The 25837-nt window shown below is 35.5% G+C and overlaps 2 protein-coding genes across 5 annotated transcripts in view; both read left to right on the plus strand.

Annotated features, from left to right (window-relative positions):
• cntnap5a (contactin associated protein family member 5a) overlaps window positions 1-21243 on the plus strand; it is a 100186-nt gene extending 78943 nt beyond the window's left edge. For all 4 annotated transcript variants that reach the window (XM_079618565.1, XM_079618563.1, XM_079618564.1 and 1 more), the window contains exons 14-24: window positions 3558-3714; window positions 4737-4864; window positions 5057-5227; window positions 9199-9417; window positions 9563-9802; window positions 11824-12048; window positions 13916-14049; window positions 14338-14422; window positions 14907-15110; window positions 16667-16741; window positions 18948-21243. In XM_079618565.1, the coding sequence (XP_079474691.1) occupies window positions 3558-3714; window positions 4737-4864; window positions 5057-5227; window positions 9199-9417; window positions 9563-9802; window positions 11824-12048; window positions 13916-14049; window positions 14338-14422; window positions 14907-15110; window positions 16667-16741; window positions 18948-19144 (1835 nt within the window). In that variant the 3' untranslated portion in view covers window positions 19145-21243. The remainder of the gene's footprint in view (window positions 1-3557; window positions 3715-4736; window positions 4865-5056; window positions 5228-9198; window positions 9418-9562; window positions 9803-11823; window positions 12049-13915; window positions 14050-14337; window positions 14423-14906; window positions 15111-16666; window positions 16742-18947) is intronic.
• Window positions 21244-24272: 3029 nt separating this feature from the next.
• On the plus strand, window positions 24273-25277 carry tas2r203 (taste receptor, type 2, member 203; the record flags this gene model as incomplete). Its single annotated transcript, XM_079617442.1, has 1 exon — window positions 24273-25277. The coding sequence occupies exon 1, from the start codon at window positions 24339-24341 to the stop codon at window positions 25275-25277; it is 939 nt and encodes a 312-aa protein (XP_079473568.1). The 5' UTR covers window positions 24273-24338.
• Window positions 25278-25837: the final 560 nt, after the last annotated feature.

The raw sequence follows: 25837 nt of genomic DNA on the forward strand, positions 1-25837 counted from the left end.
CCATAATGTTTATGCGTTAGGTCAGTAGGCAGAGAAGTCTGTCTTTTGTGGCTGTTCAAACACATTCGTCCACATGAGGGTCTAATCCATGAAAGTAATCGTGTCGAATGCGGTTTCGACTACCTCTGGAAGTGGTCGTAAGTGGACAAGCTTAAAAAGTTGTAGACCCTGTTTACATTTGTATTTAGCGTCGTCCACTTGTGAACGCATCTTAATGAGGTGTAAACAGGGCCTCAGTGTTTCAGTATGCATCAATGTTGTTGAAAGAACAATCAGTGTAAGATATAATAAATAGATTTTGTCAGTTACTTTAGCTGAAGCTAATAGCAATAATGTTTCGTTTCTCTCTTTATTCTTTCTGATGTAACATGAATCAAAATTAGACATGTCACTCTTGAAGAGAATTTAGCATGAATACATTTTGGTCTGTCAAAGCATCATGAGAAAATAAAAGTGCATGACTAGATAATATTGGCATGCAAAAAGATTATGCTTTTATCATCCAGTGTCTGCAGGAAGGAAGAGAGCGGTCTTGAAAAGCTGTTATTTTAGTTTGTGCAGCTCTTGAAGGGAGTCATGTGCAGTTTTCCTCAGTTAATGAAAAATTGATGCATCTCAGTTCCCCTGAGACAGATATCATGTCACTGCAGACTATAAACAAGATTATTATTCCGTACCTATTGTATCATAAAATTGATGTTTTTTTCTTTCTTCTGGTCCAGCTGTCTTAAATGAAAAGCATAATTCTTTGTATTGCTTTTGAAATATTAGTTTTCTCTCTGTCCCTCTCTTGCTTAAAAGTGTGATATCTTCACTGTAAACCCGAATAAGTTGGTAAAACTCAAAACATTTAAGGCAATCAATTGCAATTTTTTTTGTTATGAAATTCAAAGTTTAAGCAGAACTAGCATATTTTTATTTTGTACTTAAACATTTCAAGTTAAGAACAATTAAAATATACGAGTACACTAATTCATACAATTAACTTAAAACGTTCATGTAATCTCAATTTGAACACTTTTATTAGTATAAACTTAGTAAGCTTTAACAAGCTAATCTGCTAACATACTAATTTGTTGACATATTAACAATAGTATGTTATAAAGAAGCACTTGCATTATGAGTGCAACAAACTACAGTCATTATTTGCCCTTAAACCAAGCTCATGCACCACTTGTCACCATGATGGTAACTATCCTAAAACCAACATTAACAGAAATTCTTCTAAATTAGCATAACAAAATATGAATCACTACTAAATCTCCCACTTAACATTAATCTTGCACAAAAAACAACAACATTATTTTACACTTAATTTTAACATTTACTCTCCCTTTCGAGTGCCATCGGCAAAGCATGCTGGGAAATAGACATCCCAGCCAATTCAGTTAAACTTAAGTTTGTCTAAATTAAAATAAATAATTTCATAAAACTCAAAACAATGAAACAGTTCAGTTTACTTAAAATATATCAGTTCTGTGAACTTAAAAGAAAAAGAAAGTGCTAAATACTCATAAAAGTTTATTTGACTGAACTAATTAGTTTAAAGGGATAGTTCACTTTAAAATTTAAATTCTGTCATCATTTACTCACCCTCAAGTTGTTTCAAACCTGTATTCATTTATTTCTTCTGCTGAACACAAAGGAAGATATTTTGAAGAATGTCGGTAACCAAACAGTAGACTGTACCCATTGACTTCCACAGTATTTTTTTTTCCTACTATGTAAGTCAATGGGTACAGTCTATGCTAATCAGGCTATATCTAACTAAATATGCGCTAATTTGCATTTTATTTTGAAGTGACGAATCTGACCATTGAAAAAAGACAAGGTTAAAAATTATTTTTGCATTTTGTTGATATTCAATGAAAATACCTTATCAGTGGGGATTATGAATATCTCCTTTTGTTACCCTGTAAATCAGAAAATACTTTCCGACCTATTTTTAGGAATAAAATGTCATAGAAATCGAGCCAAGAATGATATATAAATATATCACACCCAGTAGACGTCACAGCAACCTCACGTGACGCTTCTGAAGATGACTGCAGAGTCAGCAGTCGAAACTGTCAAGGTATGACAACAAACTTTACTGAAATGTATGAGTTGAACATTCCGTGTAAATATTTCTTAACAGATACAATAAAGATTGAATTTTTAAGATGTTATTAGAGTTATGTTGGGAGTATTATTATTATTGGTAGTAGGAGAATATTTCATGATGAAAATGTTCTATTTGATATCTAAATTACATATAGCAGTAAAAGACTAATGTTAAAGGCTTAAAAATATAATTGCTTGCTTTTTTCGATCATATTTGTTTAACACATTTAAAATATTTATTTTGAGGGTTGTCTTGACAAAGTTTTCCATTTAATTTCAGTGGAGTGGGTGAATTATCATGGTGTAACGTAATTATCGTGGCATAATATCGTGGGAGTGTTTCTCGCTCACATTCAGGAGGCAGGTCTCAATAGATTTGATCAAATGCTGAAATGTACAAGAGAAATCCCAAATGTAGTTCTATTTAAGTTTACTGATATCTTGCAGTTCATAAGCTAGCAGAGAATGAAAGAATATCCATATATTTATTTTCAGTCTGGCAGTCATCCCAGTGTGAAACTATAATTATCGCCCAGATTAAATTCCACTTGGCGTTAATATGCAGTGCAGACCAAAGATTTATTGGAAGTCATTATAACAGTACCACACCTTATCACAAGTGTTCTGATTTAGTGTGCTAAATTAAACTGTCAGTTTAAATATCTGTCAGTTTTTAACACAAATCAAGGGTATCATATTCCCCAGTCACTGTTATCAAGTAATTGTCACTTTTACTGCCACCTTTCCTCTCAGTTTTAACAAATTTGTTTCCATTTTAATTTCTGCATGTGTTCAAAATGGACCACATTTAATATATATCACTAAGCAAATAAAAAATAAGCCAAAAAAAAACTATGTTAAGGTAAAATTTCAATATGTCAATAAAATGTATAACATAATTAAGGCTGCAGACACATCTTTTTCGGCAGCACTTGATCCAGTAATACTAACACTTTCTCTTTTTATTTATAGAAAAAAAAAACTCAGAAGGGTTAAAGCACTTGCATTTTGTTGTCCTATTGTTAGTTTAACTGCTTCTGTTGTTCTCATTTGTAATTGTATTTGTCTGCTAAATGAATACATTTGTGATTGAATGTGCCAAGTCATGTAATGCCTAGGCTTCATAGTTGTAGTGGGGTAACAACAGTAAGTAAAAAAACACTATAATGTCAATTGCATATGAAATTATGTCTCTATACCCCACATTATTATTTAACACGCTAAAAAAAGTGTTGTTTTGTCCTTGTGTTTTAATATTTGTGCCTATTACCGAAAATATGCATGAAACTGTTTTGGGAGGAGGGAGAGGACTGAATTGGACAGGACTTAAATGGAAACAATGAGTTTGTTGTGCATTAATTCAATATCGATGTTACTTTTTTTATTTTTTTTATTCTCGAGCCTTACATTTATACAGGTTCTCCATTACTTGAATAAGTCTGGTGTTGTTGCAGATGGCACCCCTCTGTCCTGGTGGGTGGACCGCAGAGGAGAGAAGAGGACCTACTGGGGTGGATACCAGCCAGGGGTGCAGCAGTGCTCCTGCGGCCTGGAAGAGAACTGTGTCGACATGAACTACTTTTGCAACTGTGATGCAGACAGAGTGTCATGGTAACAAGGCAAATGCAGCTCATTATGTCTGTTAGATTACAGAGATGATGGACCTTACTTTTACTAACACTGGGTCTCATTCACGGATAATTGCGCACAAGTTGCGTAATTATGTGCACAGGCAAAGCTCAAAACCTGATGAAAAACAGTAAACACATTTTATATAAGCCTAGACTACTTTTATTTAGAATTTTTGCCAGATCCGTTTTTTTTTTTTTTTTTTACTCTGAAATAAGACTTATTTTAGGGTCACTTATTTATTACATTTATTATTTATTATATAAATATTATATTTTAAATATTTATTTTTTAAGTTTTTACTTTTTTGTTTAAACTATAGTAAAACTGTAATATTGGGAATTGTTGTTTTCAATTTTGATATATTTTAAAAATGTTATTTATGTGATGCAAAGCTGAATTTTCAGCATCATTACTCCAGTGTTCAGTGTCACATGATCCATCAGAAATCATTCTAATATGCTGATTTGCTGCTCAAGAAACAGTTTTCTTTGTATTATCTCATTTGGAAACAGTTCTACTGCAAAAAAAATTTGTAGACACTGTGATACATTTTTTTTTAGGATTATTTGATGACTAGAAGATTCAAAAGAACAGCATTTATTTAAAATATATTTTTGTATACCTTCATTTGAACAATTAAATGCATCCTTGCTAAATAAAAGTATTAATTTATCTCAAAAAATATAATCTTACCTACCCCAAACATTTTAACAGTAGTGTATATCTAATATATCCATGATTAATTTATTCTAAAATGCATCATAAATATAAATAAAATAAAATAAGTAAATTGATAATTTTTGCATGATTTCTGCATTAAAAGTTTTACCCACAAGCATAATATGCATAGGCTACCGTATGAAGGATAAGTGAATGTGAACCATTGTCTATTTGTGTGCAGTCTTTTTTTCTTTTTTCTTTTTAAATGCTGTCTCTCTTTGGACTTGTTGCCTTTTACATCTATTGATAGGACTGTTTTGAATTTGTGCTTTTGTTTACAGGGAGAATGACACTGGTGTCCTCTCATATAAGGAGCACTTGCCCGTGCAGGAGATTGTGATTGGCGATACTTACAGACTAGGCTCTGAAGCCATGTATGTCTTAGGACCCCTGCAGTGCTCTGGTGACAGTACGTGAACTGAACTGATCTGTTGTTGTCAAACATGACAGGGTTAGATGTTTGAAAGAGAATAAGAGGAAAAGGGAGAGAAAGAAAAAGAAAACAAGATGACAGATAGTAGATTATTTTATATATAAAAGGAATAAGAAAATGGTCCAGACTATCAAATATATGACGCATATCTTTCTTCCTCCCTGTTAGAGTCCCTGTGGAATGCTGTATCTTTTTATCAAGCGGCTTCAAGTCTGCAGTTCCCAGCTCTTCAGGCAGAGCTTTCCCTCGATGTCTCCTTCTACTTCAAGACTGCTTCCCCCTCCGGGGTCTTCCTGGAAAACATGGGCATGCAAGACTTTATCAGGGTTGTGCTGAGCTGTAAGTGCCATCATCATACATCTTTAAGACTGTAGAAATGTCATATTAAGGTTTCTGTTTTAGAAATCTAATTGCACAAATAATTTAAAGGGGTCATGAACTGCATTATTTGATTAATTTATAATGTTTCCTGGGGTGCACTTATAATGTTAGTATGATTTTTACATCCAAAATTGTCATAATTACGAAATAAAAGGCATTTTTTCTACCCTGATTTTAGCCTTTGATTTGAACACTGTTTGAAGTCTGTCACTGAGACTTCAGTGTAAACGCCCACTGCTGTGATTGGCTAACTCTCGAAAACATTAGGGACATTTTTACTATTACAGCTCTCAAGGTTAACAAATCATGAAAAGTGTTGATTATAGCATTTTATTTAAATCTATAGCATTATATTTAGTTCATGGCATGAAAGGTTGCAGTGATGAGCATGTAGTCGATCACAGACATGTTCAGCGCATGAATGCAGTGATCTCGTCTTTTTCTGTGAAGTCGATTTCTGCACACTAACGAATGCTTTCATCATAACTAAGTGCAAACACGCTGTAAATAAAAGATTTCTTAAATCTAACGGAAGTTTTGGTGAGAGTCCAGAACTCAGTAACTGATAAACTCGCGCTGTTTGATTGACAGTTCCAGCAATTGTAATGGGAGCGTTATTTGATCATTTTCTATATATTATTTAATCACAGTTTAAATAACAGATTATTTTCATCCTAGACCGGTTAGTCATTGGTTTTACTGACACAAACAGCAATACACGATTTTGAGACAAAGAACATCTGACTGTACATGTATCAGAAATCACTGGTCACAGATCAGCCATTACAATTAGCTCTGATACTTTCATGGTGTGGCATTACTGTCTGTAAGGATGGATTTTTCCCAAAGACTGAATTCAAGAATTTGAACCTGCAATAAAACAATAAAAACTCACTAATCTGCAAAAGAGATCTAAGGGACAGAGAGCACAACACAACTGGCCCAATCTGATCTCTTCCCCCCCATGCTGAGTTGACTCGTCACGTTATCTTCTTCCCTTCAGGGCTCATTCAGTCCTAAGCTCACAAACCTCCTGCCTCCAGCTGTGTGGTGTGAGGGTACAATAAATACTTCTGGTGCGAATGGTAAAATTGTTTCATTCCCGCAGCAGCAGAACAGTCAGAAAAAGAAAACAACGCTTGTTCTTCTGTTGTGGGAGATGCCCCAATAAAGATTGTTGATAACCATTTGTCTTTATCCCCCAAACTCAGGCGTGACCATTTGGGTCACGAGAAAGGGTCCAACGAAAGCTGAATAGATATTTGGGTGCTAGATGTTTATTGTTCTTTTGTTACACCTTGGGTATTTAAAGGGGACTGGCAAACCACTCGGGGAAGCATCTGTAAACAGAACTTCTCACACTATTGTTGTGTGTCTCTATTGCCAGGTATGCTGACTCTTTGAAACTATTTTTGATATTACATTTTGAATTATGTTTGTATTTTATGCTGATCAGTGATGTTTTGTGTATTCTTTTTAATCCTTTGAATTGATGTTTAACTCTACCTGGCAAAATAAATGTTACATCTTGATTTGATCTGAAGTATTCTGATATCATTATTTTAATAGATTATAGGAGGCTGATGCTACCGCAAATCTTGCAGGATAGGTCAAACTAAAGGCGCATGTATGAATGGAGCAGTAGGCACGTCATCTTGAAGACCTTTTGATTTCTGTCTATTACTGATTTAGCAAGTTGTATGGAAATGACTAAAATCAACTACACTTTTTGTATGAGTGAGCAGTAGGCAACCGACTTAAAGGTATTAGTTAACCCTACATCCTCTGACTAATTTCAGAACTGACAAGATTTGTGTCCGTGAGAAACACGACGTGGCCGACGTGATCTCTGTGCGGCATTAGGTCCATAATGAATAAATAAATGAAAGATAAGAAACTCTGAATAACCAAAGATCTAAATTAATTCATAATCAATATTTATGACTATTTTCTAATAAGAAACACAATCTAAATTTGATTATCACTTGAAACTGGAGTCAGATTAAGCGTAGAGCTAAAGTAATATTCAAACTAAATCACAATTATAGCTTTGATCAGCTGTTAAAATAGAAAACAAGTAAAAGATAAATATTCATTCAGATTTGGAGTCAGATTAAATTCTAGTTGGAGTCAGAATTAAAGTTCGAGATTAACTGTTTTAATAAATTAAGTGATCTTTCCAGAAAACGCCCGAAACGTCTTACACGCTGTACTTCCTTCAACCATACCATTGGATTCCGTCGTTGGGCCATTGGGTGGACCTTACATGTCCATATCATAAAAGTCAGTTTGAAAAGCCTGTGCCACAATTGCGGCTGATTTACCAAAGAATACACAGTGAAATGTACCGAATAAAAATAAATAATGCTAAACTGAGACATTCACATTGTTGAAAGTAAATAACCACATTCCTAGCATTAGGATCCTTTAGGAGGTAATGTTATTTTTAGCCCAGTGATCACTTGATCGCTCTTTCCTGCTCGTCATCTCACTAACACGAACGTTGAGATGATGAAGTAGGTGTTGATCTTCTGCAAAGGCGGTCTTTCACCTAATAGGCACATTTCAAAACCGTTCTCTTGCCTTGGTTTCAATAAAAGCTGTTTTTGGACTAACAAGGACGTTTTCAGTTCTGAAACTTACAGGATTTTCTTATAGTATGATGACCTCGTATATGTCAAAAGAAAATTTGATTTCTCAATTCCTGAGAAATTCATCCCCTTTAATATAACACATAAATATAAAATAGAAGAAATTTTGATTAAAAGGTTAGTTCACCACACAAAGAAAATTATCATCATTTAATCACCCTTGTTATTCCACACCCATTAGACTTGCGTTCATCTTTGGAACACAAATGAAAATATTTTGAAAAAGATCTGAGCAGTTCTGTACTCTCACTTGACAGCTACACAACTGACACTTTGACGCTTAAAAAAGTTCATAAAGAGATCGTAAAATTAATCCATATGAATTGAGTGGTTTAGTCCAAATTCTCTGAAGACACGATCACTTTATATGATGAACAACAGATTAAATGTAGGCTTTTATTTACATATAAACATTGATCAGTGAAAATAAATAAAGGCTCAACTGAACCTGCTTGACATGCAACCTCATTGGTTCTTGTAGAAGCTCAAATCGCACGTCAAGTAAACATGCTTGAGCTTCCTTTCATCATTAATGATGTGCATGTTGATGAATGTTTATCTGTAAATAAAAGCCTAAATTAAATCTGTTCAGTGTATAAAATGTCTTTTCAGAAAATAAATTTGGACTAAACTGCTCAATACTAATGGATTAGTTTCCGATCTCTTGATGTCAAAGTGGTAGTTGCATATGCTGTCAATGGAGGGACAGAAATTTGAGAGGAAGCAGGGCCTTGAACTATGATTGGCTGATTGTTAATGTAATGGGTAATACTTTTAAATAAGTTTACATTTCTTAACATTAGGTATAATGAATATAACAATATAAAAATGTTTACAGCATTTATTATTTTAAGTGTTAATTTGAATTTACAAAAATGACTGTTAACACTTAACTCATGTTTGTCCATAATGCATAAAATAATGTTGTTATTTTTTTTTATTAATATACTATTAATACTTATTATTATTTCAAAAGAACATAATTTGAAATAGAAATCCTGTGTAATTTAAAAATCCTTTCACTGACAGTTTTTATAAATGTAATTCATTTTTGCTTAAGTGTTAATTAAAATCAAGCTAACCAAGGTCTTCAGGATTACTAGAAAGTTACAGGCAGGTCAGTGTGATCAAGGTTTGCTTGAACTCTGCAGGAAAGCGGATCTCGAGGGCCAGGGTTGAGAATCCCGGCAGATTTTGCTTTATTGTTAGCGGTTTATAAGAGTTAGTTTTTCTTCTTGTTCAGACTGCTTTTAAATCCTCATGTTCCTGTGCACCCAGCTCCCTCAGCTGTGACATTCTCCTTTAATACGGGCGACGGGCCAGTAGTCCTGACCGTCAAATCTCCTGTCCCGCTGAACGACAGGCAGTGGCATTGGGTTCGAGCCGAACGCAATGTGAAAGAGTCCTGCCTGCAGGTTGACCAGCTGCCCCTGCGGATCACAGAAACACCACCTGACGGACACCTTCGCCTTCAGCTTGGAAACCAGCTGTTTGTTGGTAAAACTGACCTTTTGAAAGAAAAGAGTTGTATTCGTTTGTTAATCTTCACTCCAGTAGTAGTTGTCATTTCATGCATCTGCCTCTGAAAAATTGTATTACTTTTTCTTTCTTTTTTTCCATAATGTCCTCTCTCATCTCTCAGGGGGCACAGCCACAAGACAAAGAGGCTTTCTTGGATGTATTCGGGCATTAAACATGAACGGAGTGAATTTTGACATGGAGGAACGGGCCAAAGTGACACCAGGAGTGAGTTCGGGGTGTGCGGGACACTGCAGCAGCTCAGCTCGGCTCTGCCACAATCGGGGGAAATGCATTGAGAAGAGCAGCGGTTACATGTGCGACTGCACTCACTCCGCTTACGGGGGACCCTCTTGCACAGAAGGTAATATTCCAAATTGAACTAGTGATGTCAATAAATGAAACCTTTCATAACCGTTAAATCAAAACATAGAAAATTACCATTAGCTAGAAGAAAAAAGGAAAGCACTTAAAAAGACTATAACATGAATAACTTATAACATGCTTAATTTGATAGAATCTACTTTTTGCTATGACTTGGTGAGTACCAAATAAACATAATCAAATAAATAAATGAATAAAATATGAAATGCATTTCCTGTTCAATAATCAGATGCCATCTAACAATTAAAACCCTGGAATTGTTTTTGCAGACAGTCATTATGCAATAATGAATACTTCCAACAGCATCATCTTTATCTCAGACATGATGAAACTGCCATGTAATAATAAAAACATAAATTCATGGATGACTTAGTGACGTCTATGTATTTGCATAATATACTGTAAAAATAATTGCTCCATATGTCAGTGGGCAAGCGCTGCCAGTCGTTGAGTAACTGGGCTCTATCAAAGGCTGTGTGATGCTGGATTGAAGAGCTTTGATGTTGCCTGTAGAAGCAGTGAAGCACAGAAGTCTTGGAGGCGTATGTGTTGAGTGGGATTTTTGAACATCTTGATGTACAGAATTTGAAACAAAGCTATTATTTACATAAGTATCCAACAGTTCACCAAAAAGGCTGCCCTTCCATTAGTACAGAACAACAAAGCAATATTGGCTCATCTTAACCTTGCTGGGTTTGAATTGGCCATTGTTCTTGTGTGGGTGGAATGTTCTAGCTTCTTGTTAATGGAAGTTATGACATACTGGCAGACGTACTTGAAAACATACTTTTTCAGAAATGTAGTTATACAAGGTTATATAATGTAATCTAGGTTGTATAATCTCTGTCAGTAAATAAGAGGGGGAAATCCACACATTTGTATTCATGAAGACATCAGAAAGTCAGATGTGCGTTCTTTAGTTGGATCTGATCAAAGGCGCTGAGGACGAGATGAAGTCTGACTGTTCTGTTCTCTTGTCTGACAGTCTGTGTCTAATAGTGCTCGTCACTGTGATGATGCACAGTGTTCAAAAACAGGATTATTAATGCCAAAAAGTATTTCTTCTTATTCTTTAATATCTGGAATATTTAATTTTGTGTTAAATGTGCTTTGAGTCCTACTTTCTTTCTTTATGTTCTTTTTTTCCCTTTCCTTCTGTCTTTCTTTCTTCCTTCCTTTCTTTCTTTCTTTCTTTCTTTTTTGCTTCTATTTCTTTCTTTCTTTCTTGCTTCTATTTCTTTCTTTCTTTCTTTTTTGCTTCTATTTCTTTCTTTCTTTCTTTTTTGCTTCTATTTCTTTCTTTTTTGCTTCTATTTCTTTCTTTCTTTCTTTCTTGCTTCTATTTCTTTCTTTTGTTCTTTCTTTCTTTGGTTATTCTTTCTTTCTTCCCCTTTTCTCTCCTTTCTTTCTTTCTTTCTTCCCCTTTTCTCTCCTTCCTTTCTTTCTTTCTTTCTTTCTTTTTTGCTTCTATTTCTTTCTTTCTTTCTTGCTTCTATTTCTTTCTTTCTTTCTTTTTTGCTTCTATTTCTTTCTTTCTTTCTTTTTTGCTTCTATTTCTTTCTTTTTTGCTTCTATTTCTTTCTTTCTTTCTTTCTTGCTTCTATTTCTTTCTTTTGTTCTTTCTTTCTTTGGTTATTCTTTCTTTCTTCCCCTTTTCTCTCCTTTCTTTCTTTCTTTCTTCCCCTTTTCTCTCCTTTCTTTCTTTCTTCCTTCCTTCTTTCTCTTTCTTTCTTTTTTGCTTCTATTTCTTTCTTTCTTTCTTTTGTTCTTTCTTTTTTGCTTCTATTTCTTTCTTTTGTTCTTTCTTTCTTTTTTGCTTCTATTTCTTTCTTTTGTTCTTTCTTTCTTTGTTTTGTTATTCTTTCTTTCTTCCCCTTTTCTCTCCTTTCTTTCTTTCTTTCTCTTTCTGTCTTTTTCTTCTGTCTTTCTTTCTTTGAAGGAAATCAGGTGTAGTCTGATTTATAGCCAGTGACAATATCCATCTGGTGTTTGTGTCCACAGAGGTGTCCATGTCCTTTGAAAGAGGAGCGTCGGTCACCTACATATTTCAGGAGCCGTTCTCTGTCATACAGAACAGGTCGGCCGCAGTGCTGACTGTCCCCTCTCAGTACAGCAAGACCAGAGACAACATGGCACTGAGTTTCCAGACCACTCAGAGTCCTGCCCTGCTGCTCACAGTCAACACTCTCGGCCAGCAGTACGTAGCCGTCATCTTAGCACGCAACGGTGAGACTGCTGTGCAAACGGTTATCATACATCATATTAGTTTATGAAAGGTTTATATGTCTATTATAGGGATATTGCAGTATTAAATTAATTACTCGCGTCCCCTATTATCTGGGATACTGTACTACGAGATTAAATTTAAAGAAACATAAAAAGTTATAGTTCTCTGATTGTGTTCTTCTCTAATTAGATTAAGGCCACAAGGCTGTTGATTAATCCTGCTGAATTGGTTCTTTAACTGTCAGTTTAACAGCCTTGTAGATCACTGGAAGGTGTACGAATCGTATTAACAGTAAATCACAATTAACTAGAAAAACATTAACAGCCAAACTAGATCAGGCTTTTTCACATAACCAAAGCTTAATTTCATGCTGTTCTTCAAGGTCACATTAAAACTCCTGGAAAGATAGTTCACAACTATCACAATGAAAAGTCTGTCATCATTTATTCGTTCTCATGTCGTTCCAAACCCATATGACATTCTTTCTTCCATCAACCACTAATGGAGATGTTTCAAGCTGCTCTTTTCCATACAATGAAAGTGAATGAAGACCAAACACTGTCAAGCTCCAGCAATGACAAAAACACCATAACTACCGGTATATGTTTTTATTGTTAACTAAATATAAAACTAGACAAAATATTAGATGAAACACTTAAATGAAAATAAAGTTGAAGTACTGAAATGACTAAAACTGAAATTAAAGTAAATTAAAGCTAATCATAAAATAAAATGACAAACTAATCTAAAACTTTGAAACCATAATTTTTATAAATGAAAACTGAAAATATGTTCGTTCAAAACATTAATAAACACTATAAAATAAAACTCAAATATATCATAACAATAGTCCAAATTGCTTATTTTATATTCCAAGTCTTCCTAAGTCATATAATAGTTTTAGAGATAAATTATGAGAACATTTGGCATCAATGACACCTTGATGCTCCATATTTGAATATATAAAAACATGAAACGTAACTAACATGAAACTAAATATTTAAATTTCCAAAAACTGTATGATATGAGACGATTTATGATTTACAATGCTTTTATGAGACTTTTTTTGTCCTTTTGGTCACCATTCATTTTCATTGTGTGAAAAGAGCAGAATCCCACTAAACTAAGTTGTGTGTTCCATGGAAGAGGCAGTCAAATGCCGAAAGAGATATTATTTTAAGATCAGTCATGCCTTTACCCAGCTTACCAAAATATGGATTTTTATTGTGCAACACTCATTCCTACATAATAGTACCACCCACATTATTTTTGTGCTAAATCCAATCACAATGCTTTTTAGAAATATTGACATAAAAGTGTTAAGTGCAGTAATCTTTGACACATAAAGAAAGCCAAGAGATGTCTCAGATATAACTGTACCAACTTTGTGAGGGAATCTCAGCACCGACCTGCACCTTGACCCTCTATCTGCACTATATGTGTGTAGGAGGGATAAATAAATGTGTATTGACAAATTCAATACAGAGTAAAAAGGGCTAGAGGCTGCCAGGGAATTAATATTTATAAATCTTTTAGAGCAGCTGCTAAGGTCCTGCGTAGTCTATATATAAATGCATTGTCTTATATACTTATGCAAGACTCTTCTTGGGATCTGGAGCTGTGAAGTCCATATGCTTAGCTCTGTAAGAACGCTACAGGATGACTCACTTTTATATTGGAACATGCATAATTCACCATGACTGGAGTTACATGGTTTAAATTTTTGCTTGACTAATCCAAGTACCAAATGGATAATAAAATGGATTTTTACAATGATTTACAACATGCTCTCAACAAAATCATTCATCCCTGACTAGAGCTATAAGTAACTTTTGCCAAATATGCTAATGCATCTGTTCCTCTTAGGGAGTTTACAAATCTGGTACCAACTGCATAAGGAGAAGAGACCGGATGTGTTCAGCCCCATCCCGAGCAGCCTGGCAGACGGACGACTGCATAGAGTTCACATCCAGCGGGAGGGAAAGGACGTGTTTGTTCAGGTGTTATATTTCACTGCATACGTGAGACATGCTATGGTTAGCAAATGTAGGAGCACAAAAGACTTTGCATAACTGGAATATGGTTGATTGAATTGCTTTTTTAGATTGAATTTGTTTTTGTTGGAAATGTGAGATCAATACACAAAGCAGTACAGGTGAAATGCAGTCGATATACAATAGTGCTGTGGGACATTGCTTTTTGATTAATCTATACTGTAGCTCTTAGAAAATTACTTCCAGGTATTCACTCAACTGCCCTTGTTTTTTTTTGTTTTTTGTTTTTTATAGGTTGACCATGAAAATAAGAAGTACACACTTTCATATGATGCAGCGTTTAACACTATGAAGTCACTGACCTTGGGAAAAGTCACAGGTAATGAATCTAATTGATCCTATTTAAAAAGACACTTATTAAATCCTTTACATTATCTGTAATATGAATAAAAAAATAGTTTGATAGGCTACATACCGAAGTTCTCCCGCTACATACTGTAGTGCCATGACTATTCAGAACCTGTCACGATGCTTGATGGGTTTGAATTTTCCCCTTTCCTGACATTAAACGAGGGTGATTCAACAATGAAAAAAGATAAAAGGTTTCAAACTGAAGTCAGCCTTCAGTCACTGTTCAGGTTTCCAACAATTATGAAGCACATGCGCAGAAGTGTGCTGGTGTCTGGAATATTCAGGGATTTGAAAACAGTTAAACTTCATGTTCGTGGCTGTCTGTAATTGTAACTTATAAAATGAATGCTCACAATAGCTGTAAGCAGCGTTTTTAATGAATAATTACTGTATGTGTGTGATAGAAACCATCTCTGATGTTTATACATTTATTATTTTATTTTTCCAAACAGGAAGTGATGTAATGGATGATGAGGTAGCTCATGCTGGGTCCAAAGGATTCATCGGCTGTTTCTCATCTGTCCAGTATAACCACGTTGCTCCACTGAAGGCAGCGTTATTGAACAGAGGTAGCTCTCTGGTCAGCATACGAGGACATTTACTGGAATCAAATTGCGGAGCATTAGCTGACCTTTCAACCTCTGTATCTCGTTTAGGTAAGTTCTTAGACAACAATACGAAATGATCAAGCTGTTTGAGAATGGATCGTTTTTGCATTTGAGTGCATCATATGTCTAGCATTTCGTTGCAATGCAATTGAAGGATTTGTTTTGTCATCTATCATTTCACAAAAACGAATGTGATGTTAGACGAAAACAAGAAAGTTCCTTTATATATATATATATATATAAATACCCTTATTATTCTACCCCTCTTCTATTATTTCTTTTTTTTTAATTCGCCTTTGGCTAAGCCACGCCCTAGAATGTAGATTGACCAATCACAGCGCAGCCAAGAACGAGCTCCCACAGAGGCTCCGACACTTTTTCACGGCGCTCCATTGACTTCAACGCAGGAGGCTCATATTTTTGGTCTCGGCAGGCTATTACGTCGTCGTTTTATAAAAAATATGGTTAAACGTTGTGCCTGGGGCATTTGTAACACAGATACGCGTTTCCCAGAGAGGTTGGAGGGGGGTGTCCGTTTTTTCCCCTTCCCAAAACCGAAGTTAAATACTGACAAGTGTCGTCTTTGGATTAAACTGTGTGGACGTCCTCTCAGTCAGCGAAACCCCTCAAGGATCAACAAGCACACTTTTGCTCTAAGATACATTTAGCTTTTAACCTTACTGTGAAGTTATACTAGTTAGACAGTTTTATGCTGGTTTAGGTTATGATTTCGGTTCTCTGCCCTAATTGTTGATACGCTAGCACACGCTGCTAATAAATACAACTTTATACTCGCGTAGTCCGTTTGCTTTGTAAATAATAACGATTATAGAAGTGAATAGAGACCTACCCAGCTTTGAATGACAGTGTTTCTCCTGATATTGTTAGTCACAGCCTCCGTCTCGATTAGGATATGCTGTGTTCATTTTTTGACTGTGACCGTTATGCTTTTGCCTCTATTTGGATGCCTTGTTGTTGCTTGCGTTTCACCGTTTGTCTTGAATAAAGCCTTCAAACGCATACTGCAGCCCCTTTTGCCTACTTCTATCGGACACTTCATTTGCTGCTTTATAAAAGTTTGATAAAATTTCAGCAGGAAGAGCCGTCACAGCATAAGCCATGTTGATACCAAACCAGAGCCCAGATGAAGTTGTCGGAGGTAGCAACAGTAACTAAGGGGGGCGGGGCTTAGCCAAAGGTGAATTGCAGTACAGATACTGATGCTAATTTATGCAAATCAGTTTATAATAAATAAATAAAAAAAACATAAAATGCACAGGACATCATTAAAACATTTGAATGGAGAGAACTGTGCAGAATTGTAAAAACATTTTTATATAGAGTTGCCAAGCAATAAAATCACTAATCTGTTTAACTGAGAGGAGTAGATTTAGACACAAAAATAACTTTTCACCATTGAATGGAAGATATTTTTAAAAGAAGAAATAATATAATGAAAATGAGGTCTAATTGGGCATTATGAAAAACAAAAGGGTTGAACCCTTAAAATGTAAAGCAACTGCATCTTGCACACATGTTGCACTATCAGAGAAAACCGAGTTTAGATGAATCTGTGCTGTATTTCTGTGTGATGCGTCCTGTAGATCATGGAGAGGAGGTGGGAAAAGATAACGGGCTTCGTGAAGACGACAGCCAGCCGGATTCAGCTGTAATCGGAGGTTTGTTTTACCACCTCAGTCTGCTTCATTGTTTCATTTGTAACAGTCAGTGAAGTATGAAATGAGCTTTCACTATCACACGTATTGTTTATGTTCATCTTTTCTTTTTGCTGTCTTTATTTCAGAAACGGGTAATGACTTTGTATTGGTAATTTGTTGTGCGCAGTAACTTATGGTCATAAAATTTCCATTAAAATTGTCACAAGGGATTGTTGACTGTTAGATATTTGTTGGCAGCATAAATGTTCCATTAAAGGAGATAGAGAATTTGTAGAATGTGTGAGTATTCATTCAATTGCACATTTACTGTCATTGTCATTTATTTTATTTTAAATTATATTATTTTAGAAATCCTACATGATTTCTGCTGTAATGGACATTATTCTGCCTATTAAAGGGATAGTTCACTTTGAAATAAAATTTTGGTATGTTTTAGCTTAATTTAAGGGCATCCAAGATGTAGGTGTCTTTGTTTCCGCAGTAGTTTAAATTTTTATATTTTTAGGCCAAACCGTTCTTGTCTGTCAGTCATATAATGCAGGTCTATGGTCACCACCTCAAAGAACATGCACAGAGAAGTCCAAATTAAACAATTCCCCATCGTAAGTACACATTGATGGCCTAAGACACAAAACGAGCGATTTGTGTGAGAAAACGAACAGTATTTATATAGTTTTTACCTCTTGTACACAACCACATCCAAGTGATCTGAGAGCGCGCACGCTTCCTATGTGACGTGTGCACAGGAAAGCGCCGGAAGTGATCTCTCGTGCGTGTACCGTTACTCATTGTTTACACAGAACAGAGAGTATAGGTAAAGACGGCTAATAGAAATGGTACTAATTTGCGCTTATCCGGGATGTTTAAACCGGCGTAAAAGAAAACAATTACGTATGTTTTCTTTCCGGCGCTTGCACAGACTAAGCCAGAACGCGTGCACACGTCACGCAGGAAGCGTGCGCGCCCTCAGATCACTTGGACATGGTTGTGTACAAGAGGTAAAAACGATATACTGTTCGTTTTCTCACACAAACCGCTCGTTTCGTGTCTTAGGCCATCAATGTGTACTTGCGATGGGGAATTGTTTAATTTGGACTTCTCTGTGCATGCTCTTTGAGGTGGTGACCATAGACCTGCATTATATTATATATGACTGACCGACAAGAACGGTCTGACCTAAAATATAACAATTGAAACTACTGCGGAAACAAAGACACCTACATCTTGGATGCCCTTAAGGTAAGCTAAAACATACCAAAATTTAATTTCAAAGTGAACTATCCCTTTAAGTTTAACTTAAACATGGAATGTTCATTTAACGTGTAAAGGCCCCGATATACTCACAGCGAAGTTCTTTGTCATTATTCGTTTAGGGGTAAAACGAATTTCAAAATATGTGAGCTGCGATATACTGTTAGCGAACACCTGACGCCACCCACAATTCTGATTTAATTGTTAGATGAATATGTTAATATGTGCTGCATGCTTTACTCTCAATAACAAAATACACACGACATAATTGAGAAAACAGCAAGCATTTTTTTTAATAAAGCATAAGAAAAGCATCTGATCATACCAACGTGGATGTTTGCACAATTCAGCTCTGCAATTCAGTCCGTTAAGGTAAAATCACGTCCCGTTTATTTATATAGCACTTTATACAACAGGCATCTTAAAATTCAAGCAGCTTTACCGTATTAAACATGAAAAACGGTGTCAGTGTCTCATTTCATCAGAAGTACAACTTAATTTTTTACTGTTAAGTGGCTCTCCAGTGGGTTTATGTTTTTACTCACAGACTCGTGAGGAGATATGAACTGGAAAAGATTTCCATGTGAAAGAAAAGCGGGGCCTCCGCGCACTCCTACCTATTACGTAATCGCCATGGACCAAGGGTAGTACGAAGGTGTTTACCAGCCGAAGCGAATTTTTCCGGAAAGGTCACTTTGGCAAGCTGTTTCGAACAGTTCGTTCTTCGATTTCGCTCTAAGTATATCGGGCCCTTAAGGTGCCTTTCACAAAGGATGCAACCCTTTTAATATTTATTTCTTTAATTGAAAATTGTGCCTTGAAAAACCTGCTTTTTCTTCTGTTCCATTGGTCTCAATTTGTTTTTGTTTTATGAAATTCTATAACGAGTCCTATGTGAACGGCCCCATTTCCAATTCAAAACACAAATAAGCTGAGTGTCCGTTCTGATTCGCAGGTGTGGTGACGGCTGCAGTCTTCAGTACACTCTGTGTGCTGGCAGTGATGACCCGTTTCCTTTACCAACATCGACAAGCTCAAAGAACTGCAAGACTCCAAGAAAAGGAGCACCAACGTAGCCTTGAAGCTGCTTACAGGGCAGAGTTTCACCTTCACAACTCCATGAGAGACAGCATGCAAGAGTACTACATCTGATGGACAATCCGAGCCTGTAGTGTTCAGTTCCTCCAGTGTCTCCTTCAGCAAACGTGTCGTGAGGCGCTTTCTATCCAGTAAGGATCGTTAGTTGGAGATTTCCTTGCTTTGGGAGCAGCGGAAACTTCTGATCTGTGTAAGTAGTAGCTTGTAGTTTTCACAGTGCTTGCCCCAAGTGTTGGATCAATCAACATTAGGTCATTTATGGGATGTGAGTGGTGTGTTAGGAGGTGTTTGTATTAATTTAATAATATGCCCTCTGGATAGAAACTGGAATGGAGAATGACACTGTCATCTTTAGTGCATGAATGCAGATTCTGAAGTGTTAGTTATACTCTAAACAAAATGACAAACTAAACACACGTATAAGTCTGTGAAATTTTTTAGGTTGCCAGAAAGATCTTTGAAGTGGCAACATTGTGAGAGGAAGTCTTGGTACACTGTTTGAATAGTACAGTGCTTCAGGTCGAGGACAGTAGCTTGTCCAAACCTGGCTTATAATTTGACGTTATTTTGCCTTAGCATTGTTCAGAAGGAAAGTGTTTGATTGAGGAAAGAGTTTGTGTAAACATGCTGGGCAATTCAAAATTGTCCTTAGGTAAAATTGTCCTTAGAACCTGCTAACCGAGACCAAACTCATTCAGTAAAGTGACTTAATTTAGAAATTGAAAAGATGCGCAGACATATTGTAGGTTTAAACATGATGCTGTCTAATGTAACATTACCCATCTGTGTTATGATGTGAAATATCTGCCATATTGATAATGGATAAATCCTAATGGGTCAGTAAGATTTTTTTTAAATAATGTTTTTATTCAGCAAGAATGCATTAAATTATCCAAAAGGCACAGTAAAGACAGTAAATATTTCAAATGAATGCTCTTCTTTTGAATTTTCTAATCATCAAAGAATCCTTGCTGCTGACAATTCAGCTTTGCCATCACAGAAATAAATATAGAAAACAGTTATTTTAGTTTCTAAAAATATTTTACAATATTACTGTTTTGACTGTCTTTTTTGATTAAATAAATGCAGCCTTGTGAGCATATGAGACTTCTTTCAAAAACATTAAAAAAAAAATTAAAAAAATCTTACCAACCCCAAGTTTTTGAACAGTAGTGTGATTCTGGATTGACTGAGTTGTTCTAGGTTACCTGGACATGTTTGTCTCTTGACATTATGAATATGTGAACCGATGATGGAAATTCCCCAACATTTAACCTCATCGCACACAGTAACGTTACAGGACTAATGATGTTACTCACGATCACAGATGTGAATTGGGGCAAAACCGGTTTCACAGGCCATCCACCCCTCCCTGAGACAATCTGACCCCATTCACATCTGTGTCACTGCATGCTAATGTTGAACCTTCAGAAACAGAAGTACATCTGAAGTTTGACTAAAATAACTTTGAGCACTACTCTAAAAATCAGAGAACATTCCTTTGAAATTGAATCAAATGTTGTGACATCAGATCACCTGAGGCAGAGAATATTATCAGGTGTCTATGTCGCATCACTGAATTTCATGATCAGTTCACAGTGTCTAAATGACAAGAATTACTCTAGACATCCTTCAATGATCTGGATAACTGAGAGTCTTCACAGACGATTCTGAGTAGGTTGTAACTGTAGCAGTTAGTCCTTTAATATTTGCCTGTGATACAAAATCAGTATTGATTCTGAAGAAAAGATTTTGTCATGCTTATATATTTTTACCTGTGGTTAACCACTTCCTTAAAAGTCTATTAAATGAACACAGCAGATAATATCTGTTATTTACTCCAATACACAAGATAATCACTGTAAAGTAAGTGGCATTGTTTGTTTTTTTTTGTTTGTTTTTTTCTCACATATAATATTTCTTTCTTCCCAGCTAACACAAAAAAGTGGTTGTATTATGTTGGACTGGACTGACAGATCTTTATCTTTCTCTTTGGAAACTGAAGTGTCCTTTGAAATATTTATCTTAAACTCTTTTGTACTTCTATTGATATTAATTATTTTAGGGGCTGTTTTGTATGAATGTAAATGTACAGCTATATTGTAAATACATGTTTAATAATAAAAAAAAAGACTTTTTTTCATCATTGAGCCACATTTTTGTGCAAGTACTCATTATTCAAATTTAATTTATTAAGTCAGATGTTTAGAAATTGTTTGATTTTTATTCAACAGATATAAGTACTTTACAATTACAGTATTAGTTGTGGAATTTAAGAAGAGGATAAGTCCAAGCGCATTACGTGAAACACTTGATGTGAAAATAATGGTGTGCACTTTATCTTAGCACAATAATGTCTTGAAAAACTCTAGCCGGTAATGTAGTTTAGTCCCATTTCACATAACAGTGGCTGCCACTGTTATTTTAATTATAATAATTTCTATTGCCTTATTTATTCACTATTCATTTCCTTCACACGAGGAGAGATAATGCACCCCCCCCCCTTTTTTTTTAATAACACAGAATAAACTAAATAGTTTATCAAAATAATTGCCAGATTAGACAATGGTTTAGCATTTTTTCCATGTGTAACTTCTATGGGCCTTTGTGCCAATGTAGACCTCATTATTGTCTTTCACATGGCATGCAACATCCTAACTAATGCAAATATCACATAAAGGTTTGCATAATCTTGTCATGGTTAATTAAACACTTTAATACAGGAGCCCGGCTGCATCATGCATATGCAAAAGTGAACAATGAGTTACAATAATGAACATTTACTTAAGGTTTTACAGTGGTGGACATTGTTGTGCTTACCTGAGCAAAACTTACCACTACTAAGCTGCTTGCTATGTGGTTGCTTATGTGTTCTGTGTGGCTACTAATTGTCCAGAGCCAACCCACAAGATGCTGTAGTCCATCTAAGCTAAGGTATACGGCTTGGGTCCCTTTTTCAATGTAAAATCTGTTTCATTTTATTTTGTCCACCAGGCAGAAATCATATTTATATTGACCTAATATTTTATTTTAGAAACTTGTTCAAATCCCTATACCTGTTGTAACTACAGTTATTAGTATTATTATAAACACCACTAATTAAATAATGCAATCTCAACATCTGGTTATCATAATATCACAGAATGTGATTTTCTTAATACACATCAGTTGACATATTGGAGATCAAATCGGTCATTCTTCCGTAACTATAGGACAAGATTTTAGGACAGGAGAGAGACTACAAATGTAAAACTCTTAAGTCTTCAATGTGCAGTATACAATATTTATAAACTTTAATTTTGATGGTCCCTTTTGAACATTATGTTGACTCACTGTAAAAAATAATAACTTTGCAACTACATGTCATCTTATTCTAACCCTACCAGTCTACTAGTACTCTAATAACACTCTAATGAGAGTTAGTAAACATGTAGGAGCAATTACTTATAGTCAACAGAATGTGCAAAAGGTACAATATGTAATAATTTTGTAATAAAATATCCAAAATATATATTTGTGATATATTTCCTGCAGATATGAACTTACAATATCCCAAAAGTTCCCAAAGATTTTTAATTTCAGAGAAATTCCCATTTTAAATAATTTGCCGTCCCAGAATCCCTGTTCACTTGTCGCCTGTCAATGACGTAATATCTGCGTTGCCCCTGGTTTCCGCTCGTAGTACTGCCATAGTAACCATGGCGACAGACGTGGACAACTGTGAAGTGCGTAACGTCTAGGTGTACGCTGTTGTCGTTTCATTCAAACATTATGGACCATGGCAAGCAGACTTTGCGACAAAAGGAGAACTAAAGGAGAACTGGCGTTTTCCAGATGCCGAGAGCTTCGCGTCCGTGACAAACTTCGATTTGACAGAGTTCTTACATGTACTTTATTAGACAGGTGAGCAAATGTACATAAAACTAATCAATGTTGTATAGTTCAACATGATGAAATGTTAGAAATTAGAATATGATCTGTATGTTATTCTAATGTTGATCTAGCTTACTGCTATATAGTCAACAAACTAACACAGAATAACATTATAACTTTCAACACACTCAAATGCAGTTTAGTGTGATAGTGTAGACCAAGTGAAACAGCGCTGCGTTACCTCACAAGTTTAATTCGTCTAATAAACTGACCTGTGAGTAGTAATTCAGCACTTGCGGGTAGTTCGGTAGAATTAAATGTCCTTATTCCTTTATATCCGCGGGACTCGCGTGTGGCGCTGAAATCTCTCTTACTAGCAATCGTGCCCTGCTTCATACCACAGTGATGATAAAAACAGCAATGTATTCACTCATCCATGAACATTATTAGATCCATCGGCTTGACGACAAGTTCCATAATTCCCAACCCGATCTCATGATGTGCAATGTTATTTCTCGTGCCATTTATACGCCAAAAATGTTTTTTGCGTGCATATGCTACCCACTAAAAAATCTTGGGTAGGATTAGGGGTGGGGAGTGCGTGCGAATTACACGGCATGAAGTGCGTATCATATGCACGCAAAAACTGTTTTTGGCGTATAAATGGCACGAGAAATAACATTTGTGGTATAGACGCACTTTCATGAGACCGGGCTGTGATTCCTCAGGAAGTTTTGCGTCATCAACCTACGCCTTTGTTGTTGTAAGAGGTTAGCGACCGAAAAAAATGACATATCGTCCCCTTGGAATTATAAGGTTCTATCTGCATTCTGACTGGTTTTGAGATATTGAGCTTTAAAGTTTTTGCATTCTATTCGACTGTGTAGAAAGAACCTTGTTATTTTCTAAATAAAAAGTTCCAAAATGTACACAACTTAAAAAACAACATCACATAATGTAAATAAGTTCTCACAGAATAAGAATATGTGAATAACTCAATTTTGACAAAAATGTCAGATAGAACCTTATAATTCCAAATGGTCGATATTGTATCTTTAAAGGGACCATCAAAATAAAGTTAAACTCAGTTTTATTTATAAAGTATTGTTATATCAAGTTTTATAAATAAAGCATTGAGAGTTCAAACAAAATGTTTGCAGTTGCACTGATTACGTAACACTTAAAGAAGAGCTTTTGGGTAGTTCTGTTTTAATCCATGAATGAGTGTGATTTGCTTATGGCTGGCCGTTGAACCAAATAAAATTTACCAACCTATTTTACTTTCACCTTATTTATTGGCGATGTCGTAATAAAAGCCTAGGTGTATCAGGAAGAGCAGGACATTTGCTGCAAACTGTTGGACGCAACACTAAAGATGGAGCCATGGCTATTTGTTTTGATCTGCAGTCCCCTTTGCCTCACAGCCACCGTTTTCAACCTCATCTTCTTTTTTTGCATAATGCGACCAGTCTCTGGAGTGACGCTTCGCAATCCACTGCGCTTCTTGTTAATCGTTGTGTTAATCAATTCAACATTTCAACAACTGGTCACTGCAATTATCATTGTTATGCTTTTTTTTGAATCACCTTTCTGGCTTCAAACGCTATGCAGAGCTTTGATTTATCAATTTTTCTCCGGCAACTTCTTATGCAATGCCTGGATCAGCATTTTCTACCACATGTCAATTGTTCCTCAACATCGTGCAATCTTTATCTGGATTAAGAGGAATATTAAAGCCATATTATATGCAGGCTTTGTTCTGAATCAGATAATGCTTCTATTTTCTATGTCTTTGGGATCAGTAACATATTTTTTGCTTCAGCCCATCCCAGACAATTTTACATCGCATGAACTGAACACAACATCATCAGCAGAAAGCTTAGAGGCAGACCTGTTTTTATTTCATTTGGCAAACTTTTTGTATTTGCTATATTGCACCTGTCCGATGATCACGTTATTAATCTCTTGGGGCAAAACCTTTGTTTATCTGCGTGAACATATGAAGAAGATGGGACAGAGCAGTGACTCTTTTTCCCAGCCCCAGCAGAAGAGCCAGATGCGGGTCACAGTAACGGGCATGGTGCAGGCCGCCCTGTTCCTGCCCAGCAGCCTGTGGACTGTGGCAGTTTCTGTCTTGTACTTAACAGACCTCTTCGAAATAGTGGATCCTCATAGATTTATCACAATGTCATTTTGCTCAGCATCCAGCTTGGGAAATATACTTTGTTTTGGATTCTCCCAGTCTGTGTTTCGTCATGGAATTGTAAGTGTGATTAACAAACTCAAGAGAATAAAGATGAATGCCTGGTGTTAGGATTCTTGCCATTTATTATCATTGTATTTTGATATCATTATATTATATCTGATGTAAACAAATATTTGCTTCAAGCATGCTCTATCCTATATATTCATATGCTAGTAAGGTAGAAATAAGAAATGTGTGAAAATATTGTTGTAAGAGGTTTCATTTAAATGTCTGTAACTGTGTTTTTTCTGCTATATATATCAAGTTTTGATATAATATTCCTATATATGTCCGCTTCAAATTAAATAGTTTAAAAATCTACAGTTTATCCGTTAATTAATGTCAAGATTAAGAGCTGTTGTTGCAACCTAAAGTGGTAACCATTAGCACTATTAATTGTAACACTAGAAAAATGTGGATGTTTTAAATGTTATGCATATAAATATATTGTGATAAGTAACCTTCTATTTTATTTTAATTAAATTAAATAACATTTTCATTGAACAACCATAGAATTCAAATACAGACTAATGTATATGTGGCATGTCCCACAATTGTAGCATAATGTTTACCTATCTTGGAAAATACTGCTGTTCTGCTGTGCTTCTCTCTGATTGGTCAGGATTGCC

Source organism: Phoxinus phoxinus (genome assembly GCF_949152265.1).
Source record: "Phoxinus phoxinus genome assembly, chromosome: 7".
NCBI classification, from domain to species: Eukaryota; Metazoa; Chordata; class Actinopteri; order Cypriniformes; family Leuciscidae; genus Phoxinus; species Phoxinus phoxinus.